This window comes from Camelina sativa, chromosome 17 (genome assembly GCF_030686135.1).
Source record: "Camelina sativa cultivar CO46 ecotype springtype chromosome 17, ASM3068613v1".
In the NCBI taxonomy this organism is placed as follows: Eukaryota; Viridiplantae; Streptophyta; class Magnoliopsida; order Brassicales; family Brassicaceae; genus Camelina; species Camelina sativa.
In genome coordinates this window covers 28,018,471-28,028,860 of record NC_141896.1, presented here as the reverse complement: position 1 = coordinate 28,028,860, position 10,390 = coordinate 28,018,471, and the positions used below count along the sequence as shown (strand labels likewise).

General features: G+C 42.7%; 2 protein-coding genes across 2 annotated transcripts; both read right to left on the bottom strand.

Moving 5' to 3' along the window:
• Positions 1 to 2,551: 2,551 nt before the first annotated feature.
• Positions 2,552 to 3,559, bottom strand: LOC147924395 (uncharacterized). The gene has a single exon (XM_087496755.1). It carries the CDS (start codon positions 3,557 to 3,559, stop codon positions 2,552 to 2,554), a length of 1,008 nt encoding a protein of 335 aa, XP_087352881.1.
• Positions 3,560 to 5,488: 1,929 nt separating this feature from the next.
• LOC104759736 (putative pumilio homolog 10) lies at positions 5,489 to 8,390 on the bottom strand. Its single transcript, XM_087497289.1, has 3 exons — positions 7,493 to 8,390; positions 7,218 to 7,380; positions 5,489 to 7,108 (listed from the first exon to the last, which is right to left on the bottom strand). The coding sequence occupies exons 1-3, from the start codon at positions 8,293 to 8,295 to the stop codon at positions 6,998 to 7,000; spliced, it is 1,077 nt and encodes a 358-aa protein (XP_087353415.1). The 5' UTR covers positions 8,296 to 8,390; the 3' UTR covers positions 5,489 to 6,997.
• Between the last annotated feature and the right edge of the window lie 2,000 nt (positions 8,391 to 10,390).

Sequence of the window (10,390 nt, the reverse complement as noted above, 5' to 3'; positions counted from 1 at the left end):
TGTTAGGATCCCCACTCCAAAGGAAATTAGAGCAAAGACTTTCGATCCTTTTCAGACAACCTTTTGGAAGAAGAAAAGCTGACATCCAGAAGTTTAGGGTTCCGTACGTCACCGAGGCAATAAGCTGCGCTCTACCCGCGTAGGATAATGCTCTAGCAGACCAGGAGGAGAAGCGGCTGGATAGATTGTCTAGAAGAGGCTGATAATTGGCTAGCTGGAGCTTCCGGTGCATTAGAGGGAGGCGTAAGTAGCGGATGGGGAGTGAACCCAACTTGAAACCAAGAGAAGAATTCTGGGAGGTTTCAACCTGGTTCAGACCAGCAAAAAATAGTTCAGTTTTGCTCTTGTTCATGGCCAGACCCGAGAGAGTTGCAAACTCGCAGAGAACCCCATCAATGTTGCTAATAGAGCGAGGGGATCCGTCAAAGAAAACCATAATGTCATCTGCAAAAGCTAGGTGAGAAACAAGGGGAGCACTAGCGTTAGGATGGACTCCAATACAACCACTCACATAGTTAAGAGAGAGCATCTGTGAAAATACTTCCATAACTAGGACAAACAAATAGGGGGAAAGGGGGTCGCCTTGGCGCAAGCCCTTTTCACCCTTGAAGTAACCGCAGGTCTCGCCATTTATGCATAAGGAGAAGCTTGCAGTAGTGACACACTGCGTAATCAATGAGATGAAAGCAGGTGGGAAGTTCATAGCATGGAGAGTATTAAAGAGAAACCCCCAGTGTACTGAGTCAAAAGCTTTCCTCAGATCCACCTTCAACATTCCCCGCGGAGAGATGTTCTTTTGGTTGTATCCCTGAACTAATTCCGTTGCTAGTAGAACGTTTTCCACCAGGAGCCTGCCTTGTATGGAAGCTGACTGATTACTCGAGATTAGTTCAGGGAGGACCTGTTTGAGTCGTTTTGCCAGGATCTTTGAAACTATCTTGTAGACTGTGTTCAGACAGGCTATTGGGCGGAATTCAGTGATCCTTTGAGCATTTGGCGTCTTTGGGATCAAGGTTAGGAGTGTAGCGTTCCACTGCTTTAAAAGCTTACCCGAGAGGAAGAATTCCATGACTGCTTGGACGGCTGAATTGCCCACTGTTGCCCACTGCGCCGTAAAGAACTTAACACAATAACCATCTGGGCCTGGTGCTTTGATTTTAGGGAGAGAGAACACGACCTCCTTTATTTCTGAAGGGGTTACGGGTGCTAGCAGGAGTGTTGCTGCTTCGGGGGAGCATCGCTGAGGGATCAGAGAGGCTATTTCCTGGGCAGAAGTCGTGGAGGAAACTTGCTGCTCACCCAGAAGCTTCGTGTAGTAGCTAATAGCCAAGTCTTTGATTCCCTGAACGGAGTCTACTACTTGGCCAAAGTCGTCAAGTAGAAAGATGATCTCATTCCCGGATTTTCTGACTTGAGCTGCCCGATGGAAGAATCTGGAGTTTTTGTCACCCTCTTCTAGCCAACAGATTCGGGATTTTTGCCTGAGAAAAGATTCTTCAGCAAGAGCCAAGGTACACCATGCTCTATGAGCTTCAGATTCTTGCAGTGCCTGAGAAGGGGACGGGTCAGAGAGCAAACGCTGTTGACATGCAAGAAGGTGGTCATAAGCTTCCTTTACTCTCTTTTCTAAGTTTGAGTAGTTCTCTCTGCTGAAGTCTCGGATAACTGGCTTGAACTCTTTCAGCTTCTTTGAGAGTTTCAACATTTCTGAGCAGTCGAAATTCAGACCTTCCCACCAAACTTTTATAATGCCTGCGAAGTCAGGGTGCCGATTCAGCAAGGAGAGGAATTTGAATGGTATCTTCTTCTTTGGTTTATGGGAATCAAGAAACAGACAGCAGGGACTATGGTCAGAGAACCCTGGTTCCCCGAAGACCGCCAAAGACGAGGGGAAGAGAGAGAGCCAAATATCATTCACCATTATACGATCTAGCTTCTTGGCTACAAACCCCGTATCCTGTTTGTTTGTCCAGGTAAAAGTGTTTCCACTGTACTGCAGGTCACAGAGAGCAGAGAGAGAGAAACAACGAGAGATATCCAACATACCGGGGGGTTGAGCATGCTGGTCCATGTTTGAGTGTTCATGGGGGTATAGAATATGGTTGAAATCCCCAAGCACAGACCAAGGCTTATCTTGTATAAATGGAGAGGATGCGAGAGATTGCAACTCTGCCCAAAGTGGCTTCCTAGCAATGTTACTGACACTGGAGGCATAAACCACAAAGATGACTAGCTCATTAGCAACAAAAGGCAAACGCACAAGACAAGTTATCATTTGGAGTGACTTGCTGATGATAGAAACTTTAACCGATGGGTGCCAAACGACCCAAATTTTTCCTAAATCAGAGAATTCATAATTACCGACAAAAGACCAGCCAGGAAGGGCACTCGAGATTATATTCTGCGCATTCTCTAGACTGACATGGGTTTCTATTAACCCGCTTAAAAGAGGATGATTACTATGCATCCATTTCCTGAAGCTACGCCGCTTTACTGAGTCGTTAAACCCTCTTATATTCCAACAAAAAATATCCATAAAAGAGGATATGGTTTAGAGGTTTGAAGGGCCTCCAGCCCTAGCTTTTCTCAACCGTTGTCTCATCATTCGCTTGGACACCACTTTCAAGAAACAATCCTCATCTGCAGGGTTATCATCTTCTTCAGAGAGGTGCTCTTGACTTGAGAGGGACGCGTTGCATTCATGGTCAGGGTTCTGGTAAGGTGGCTGAGTAAATAAGCTTGTGCGCAAATCTACACAAATTTCACCTTTTTCGAGACCCAAAGAGGGAATTACCAGTGGACCTTGGCGAGAAGGTGGACAGGGATTTGCAAGGAGAGCCTTGTTTGCTCCATTTACCAAGGGGTTTACCTTTGATGGGGCTGGAGGATCACGCTTTGGTAGCCCTCGACTGGAATCCTTAGAGATAGTAGGAGATACAGGGGGCGTGGCGATGGTGGGAGTTGTTTTGTTGGGCTGACCAACAATTGGAAGCTGTTCCGGAATAGGCTTCTTGCCTTGCTGTTTGCTCTGTTGTTGATCCTTTTTCGCACGAGGGCAGAGGGACGTGGGATGCTTAACAGAATTGCAGACAGTGCAGGTAACCGGGGCTTTTGAGCAGCGTGTGATGTTGTGCCCTATCTGCTTGCAGTGGGAGCAAAGAGAAGGGAGCCAAGGACTGGAGACTTTGATACGTTTTGTTTGTCCCGATTCAAATCTGGCATTCACAGCTTCAGGAATGGGTTTCCTGGGGTCAATGACGGTGTAGACTCTAGCAACTTCTATGTTTGTTAGATTTTCAGTGTGAGGATGGAGGCAAATAGGATGACCCACCAACCCTGCGATGTGCTCAAGCCCTTCTCTGTAGAAGAATTCCAGCGGTACACCCTCGAAATCCAACCAAACAGGGACCATGGTGAGTTCAGGTTTCGAAGGGGTGATTTCTGGATACCATTTGGCGACAAACATTGTTTGTCCATCGATTTGCCAAAGGCATTGACTAAGGATACGTCTCCTCACATTCGGACAGGGGACTCTGAAGAGATAGGAGTTACCCTCCATCTTTGAGGCGGTAATGTCTCTTTTTTGTCGACTCCATATACCATTGACAATGGCCTGAACTGCACCTCGTGGTGGAGTTTCGTCATAAAATTGACCAAGAATAAAGCTATCCCAGGCCTTTTTATTCTTCTCTATCACCGAATTTGAGATAGTAACACAGGCTTCACCTGAATCAAGAGTAAAAGGCGTACCTTTCTTCTCCAATTTGAGGGAACTACCGTTGACCAAATTTTTCCATGGGAAGTCGGGTTTGGTTTGCACCGGAGCACTCAGAAGAGTGGTTGGGAGGGGGCTCTCCGTGAGAGGCTGTTGTGGTTTATCAGCCGCTGTAGAAACTGCAGTGGCCGCCACCGGTGGAGTCCGTACAGAATTAGGGTTCGCTGTAGTTGCTACAGGAGATGGTGAGATTTCTGTGAGCAAGGGAGCGGTAGTGTCTGTGTTAGCCAAGCTTTGCAAGTGCTCAGGTAACGTCTTGGCGGGAGGAAAGGAGGAGCTACTGGCTGCGACAGAAGACACAGGCGGGGTTAAGGGCCTCTCCGAGGAGTGACTAGAAGTTGGGGATCCAGTGGGGATTACCCGAGGGGGTTTCTTTTTGGGTTTGATTTTGGCCATGGTGGCCGGAGGGAGCCTATGCCGAGATCGGCGAAGGTGAAGGGAGAAGGAATTGGATCGCGTTTTTTATCGCCTTTGCAGAGAGAAAAAGGGGCGCGTGGGGCGCGTGGGGCGCGTGGGGTAATGTGATTCTTTACCGATGTGACATATTGGAAGCTTTTTGGTTGTATAAAATATGTATGATATTGGATTTACCATGGTTACAGAGAGAGCTTTTTGGATCACATAGTTTTCATATGGATCCTGTAGAAGATCTTCAAATTTTGGAAAAGAGAGGAGCTCGTTGACAATCTCAGCTCGGCTCTCTGGATACTTAATTAGACACTTCTCTATCACATGGCTACTAAACTTCTGAGACGCTAGCCCGACGTAATGCGTTTTATACTGATCCAGCAACTTCACTGGAGACTCTTGTTGCTCTATTAGGCATTGTATGTAGAAGCTGTATTTCGTATATCTTATAAGAGTTCCAGAGAGGCCATAATATACAGAGAGTAGTAGAGGAGCCTCTAGGTTTAGCGTAATTACAAAGGTTTTTCTAATACAGAGATATGGAATATCAAGACATTAATACAAATCCTATCATATCTAACTCGTACTGCCGCCTTCGTCGGGTCCCACGAGTTGTGAACGTCACCTGCCTGAGCAACCATCGTCGTCGTTGTCACCGTCAGTGTCTAATGATGGCTCAAAGAATGCTACAGAAACGACATCGTCTTCCCACAATCAACAAAATAACAACTCTTCCACTTCAAGCCCACATGCCCAGTCCGCTCACAAAATGAAAGCCCATTATCCAACTCTCAACCCAACTCACCTACACAACCGATACTGCCATCCCCGACACCAACACCGTCTCCGACCCCATAACCACCACCGTCACCATCTCCCTCTCCATCTTTATCACCACCATTGTCACCATCACCACCACCCAACGCGGAAGAACCACAACCTCAACCTCAACCTCCGAACCCTATCATCCCTAACAGTCACCCAATGCGTACACGTCGCAAAAACAACATCACCAAACCCAATCGCAAATATAATCTCTCCGCAGCCTTATCCACCCACATACCACCAGAACCCCATACCGTGAACCAAGCTCTAAAAGATAAACGATGGAGAGGAGCCATGTCCAATGAAATTGATGCCTTCGCTCGAGATCCTTCACCTGGAAGTAAGTAGGAAAGAAATGCACAGAAACTTGGTTAGCATTGCACAATCGATAAACAGAGATGAGATTTTTGTGAAGGTTAGGGACACAGAGAACACTGTTTAAGTTTAAAGGTCGAGTAGAGGAGGGAAGGGTTAGTGAACCAGCATGAGAAATGGAGAGTCCGGAGCCATCGCCAATGAGAACTGAGTCTTCCCCCGTGTATGGTTGGTGCATCGCTAGGTTGTTGAGGTCATTGGTCATGTGGTGCGTAGCACCGCTGTCCATGATCCATGGACTGGCCGTAGGGTGAGAAGCGAGAGCGATATTGGCTCGTGGTTGCCAGGAGCGAAATGGAGTTGGGAGGAGACCATTCTGGGGAGTGGACGACAGCTGAGAGTATTGAGGACACCGACGAGCACTGTGGCCAAACACACCACAGATCTGGCACTTCCCTTGATAACTATGAGTTGTGCGACCATCGTATTTGGGTGAGGAGTTGTATTGCTGGTGGTGAGATTGATTGTGGCGATTGTTTGGTCGGTATTAGGAGGCGCGAGGAGGACGAGAGGTGGCAACATTTGCGGTGAGAGGAACATGGCTTGGCACCGTAGCAGAGACAGAGAGGAGTTTAGCTTCCTTGGTCAGTAACTTTTCATGAACAAGAGTGATTGTGGGGGAAACATCACGACCCTCAACTTGATCGACAACAGACTTGTACTCTTCAGGTAAACCTTGAAGAATATAGTCAATCTTCTCTTCATGCTGGACCGGTTGACCAAGTAGGGCGAGTTTGTCGAATCGAGTAGTCAGCCCTTGCATATACTCATCGATGGATTTGTCTCCTTTGGGGAAGTATTTCAGTTGGTGGTGAAATTGCTGAACATGACCTCGGCTTGGTTTGGCATATGTGTCGGCCATGGATCTCCACATCTCAGACGAAGACTTGGTGGTGGAGACAAGCGGTTGAACAGTCGAAGAGAGTGTTCCAAGGATACTGCTGTAGATGAGTTTGTCTTGGCGTCGCCATTTGGTGAAGTATGGGTTTGTTGTGGTTTGACCATCAGTCGTGACAGTTGGAGGAGGACAGGGTGTGCTTCCATCAAGGAAACCAGCTAAGTCGTAGCCATCGAGCAGGGATTGAATTTGAAGGCTCCAAGTAACATAGTTGAGAGAAGTGAGTTTGGAGACATTGCTCATGTTGATGTGGAGCAGCGGTTGAGAGGAATCGACAGTTTCAGCGGCCATGACACAGAGACAAGACAGAGATGATGATAAGACAGAGAGGGACAAAATAGGAGAAAGAGAAGAGAATAGATGGAGGCCGAGAAAAATGAAAAATTTTAGGTATCGGAACCTGCTCTGATACCATGTAGAAGCTGTATGTCGTATATCTTACAAGAGTTACAGAGAGGCCATTATATACAGAGAGTAGTAGAGGAGCCTCTAGGTTTAGCGTATTTACAGAGGTTTCCTAATACAGAGATATGGAATATCAAGACATTAATACAAATCCTATCAAATTTAATCATATCTAATCATATCTCTAACATTGTACCACATAGTTCCTGCCCATTTCCACAAACCATAAAGAGAGAACATACCAATTTCATCATGAGTAGCTTTTTTGAGTCTACAGTAGATTTGAATTTACCCAAACAGTAGATTTGAATTTATCTCAGCGATGAGTCTCTCACGTTGCGGTCCAACAGAGTTTGAAAGGCAACACTGAAGCACACAACATCCGTGGAGATGAGTCGTAATCTCAGCACAATACTTTGTAGCTGCTTCCAACACAAAGTGACACCAAATTTCACAAGAATTCATCAGACATATGTTTTACGTACTCATCAAAGTTTTAAGTAAGAAACAGCAGATGGAGATAAATTAAACCTTGTTGTCGTTAGGGCCCAGAAATTGCAAACAACTCCGAATGACATGGCTTCCATTCAGATCTTTAACTAGGGGGAGGAAGCCCGGTTTGAGACCAGACTTCACTAATGCAATTTGCTGTCTTGTTTTCATAGTTTCAATTAACTTCTGTATAACCCTTGTTCTGTTTCAATTCAAAAACGGATTAGCCAGAGTTGTGACATATATAAACGACTGTTAATTACGTTTACTATATTAGCAACAAAAATAGACTAAAGAGAAGAAAGCGTACGTACCCATAAGTATTGAGACAGATCTTGATGAACTCCACTGGTTTTAAGGTCAACACTCTCACAATCAGTGTTCTAAGGTCTTCATCACAAACTTCTAATATTTTCTGAACGAAGTAGTTTCCAAATGGATCCTTAGAGAGTTCAGTGACATGGTCAATGATTTCAAGAAATATAACGTGGCAATCAAGAAACGCTACTTGATCATCCAATTTCGGCAGAATTCGACTACCAATATGATCCTTGGCCATTAAGTACACAGATCCGTAACTCATAACCATGGACGCAAGACTAGGAGGCAAACCAGTCGTCATCTTTGGCTTATCTTCCTTTAAATATCTTCTCCTTCCGTTAAACAGAGTACTCTCCACTGGATAGGATGCTGTAGAACCTTCCATAGTGGCTAGGGTTTGAGAAACTTTAAAGGAATCTTGAGATCCAAGAAATCTAAGCTCTGCTTGAGAAGAGACTCCATGCAAGTTTTTGTTTTGCGGAAAGCCTTGGCGAGCAGAGGAAGCTTCACTCAGATTCTGGTCGTCGAACCTAGAAAACTCATGAACAGCTCTAGGTCTAAACACAAAATCACCCGGGTCGACCCGGAACTGCTCTTCAGGTCTGCTCCACATACTCATGTCACAAGAGATACCCATTTTGTTAAGCTTTTTACACAAATCCAGTGCCTCACCATTACTTGTGTTGTAACGCTGATTCTTCAGAAATGAGTTTGTCTCAAGACTCCTAAGAAACCCATCAGGAAGATCTGAAGCTCGTCCCAAGTTAATATCTCCATGAAACCTTCCAGAATCCATGAACTCTCTTCAAACATCAAAAAACAGATGAAAGAGTAAAAGCGATTTCACAAACAGAGAAAAGAGTGAGAGAGAGTGTTGTGCATGTTGATTTTTTCACTCAAACATCAATCTGTGGACTTTATAGGCAAGAGAGCCTCAATATTAGAAATTTACAAATTTGTCCCTGATCTTGTCTTTATTTGATTATTTCAATCCGTTTCTGTATTGGTCTTTTTGCACCTCCATTCAGAGTATGTAATGCAGATACCCTTATTTAAAAATAATAAAAAGAAGAGAGAAGAAAAAATGAGAGATAAGTTTCTCAAAAGAGAGACGTTAATGAGAAACCTTTCTGGGAAATAAAGCACATGTGTCATTTACTTATTGGTGTCTTTATTGGAAATAAATAAAAACAAAATTATGTAATAAATACAAATATCATTTATTTATTTATTTGAGATACGTTGATCGTATCTTACCAATAAAGATGCTCTTAGACCTATAGAAATCCTCTTACGTCACTCCTCAGTGCTCATGTGCCAAAAGCTCTATTACGTCACTCCTTGTTGCTCATGTGCCAAAGCTAAAACCCTTATTAAGTATAAACTATAAATAAAAATTTGATTTCTTCTTAAAAATATTTTAAACTATAAAAGTGTTATTTGAAATATATTATTTTATTTCCTTTAAATTAATCTTTCATTCATCACATTAATTATTTAACTTTTGTATTTAATCATTTGTCTATTCATTATATCAATTCATTATATCAGGTCATTTTTTTCCTTTCTAACATATCCCATCATTATTCTTTTCCACATAAATATTATGTTTACATAAAAAAAAATTGGCATGTACAAAAATCTAAAAGTATGATAAATCTTGAAAAGAGAATAAAGTAAAAAGAATGCATGTGTCATATTGGAAGTTGAAAATGTAATTTAACTCTTGATTTATATCTTCCAACCAAAATATTTAATGATATAAAACTCCACATGAATACATTTAACACCTTAAACTATTCTCATTGGTGATCCTTAGTTGTTTCTAAAGAAATTTCTTAGTTAGAGAAATTAATTATTAATGAAACAAAATGTAAGAACTGAAAGAAACTTTTTTAATTTTAGGAGCAAAAGAAACGTTTCTTCTAGGACAGGTGGCGCAATATGAATGGGTTGAATGGTGAAATGAGAATAATGGGGTAATTTTTTGTTGGCCTTTCTCTTTCATTTTCGAGTTCTCTCTTCTATCACTCTCTCTGTCGACAAAATCGCTACGTTCCTTCTTTCTTCTCTTCCAATTGATTCCCACATCTGATTCTCCATGGATTCGCCGTCGATTTGGTTCCGATGAAGCAGACGGCATTTGATTCCAGTGAAGATCGATCTGTCGATTTGGTGTCGGTAGTTGAATCCCTAATATTTGGGGAAGATTCAAGCACTTCGATTGTTATAGGTAAATGCTCTTGCACGTCGAGTAATTGTTGATTGTTTCTTTGAAAAATGACTCAATCCTAATTTATTTATATATTTTGTTTGTATGCCGGTTTTATTTGCGAATAAGAAGAGTTTCATCAATTGTTTGTTTTGTATGTTTCTAAATCATGGATATAGGATTCGTTTTTGTTTAAATTTAATGGGTTTTGAGTCCATATAAGTCTGTTTGGAAGTAAATGAAAAAGTGAGAAATGATGCATATGATCCGATTAGTCAGAGTGTTGAACTCTGTATTTGGTTAGATGGTTGGTTGATTTCGAGAGTTTGTGTTTGTTTTATGAGTGTTATGAGTTGATCTATGTAATAGTCCGAGTGCTTTATGAGTATTATGAGTTTTTGGATATGTATCGGACTTTGTATGGTTGTATTGATTCTTGTTTCTATTCAAACTCTGTAAACCAGCCTCTGTGGTTCATAATCATTCTGTGTACTTCACTCTATCAGATTGAGTTGGTTGTTGGTTATTGTGTCTTTAATGGATGTCTTTACACAGTTGGTATTAAGACTCATTTACTTGTATTTATGCTTTAATGGATGTTTTAACACAATTAGTTTCATTACTAAAACCATTTCTTGTTTCTTGTTTTGTGAGTTTCTTTTAGTTGAGCTCAAGCAAG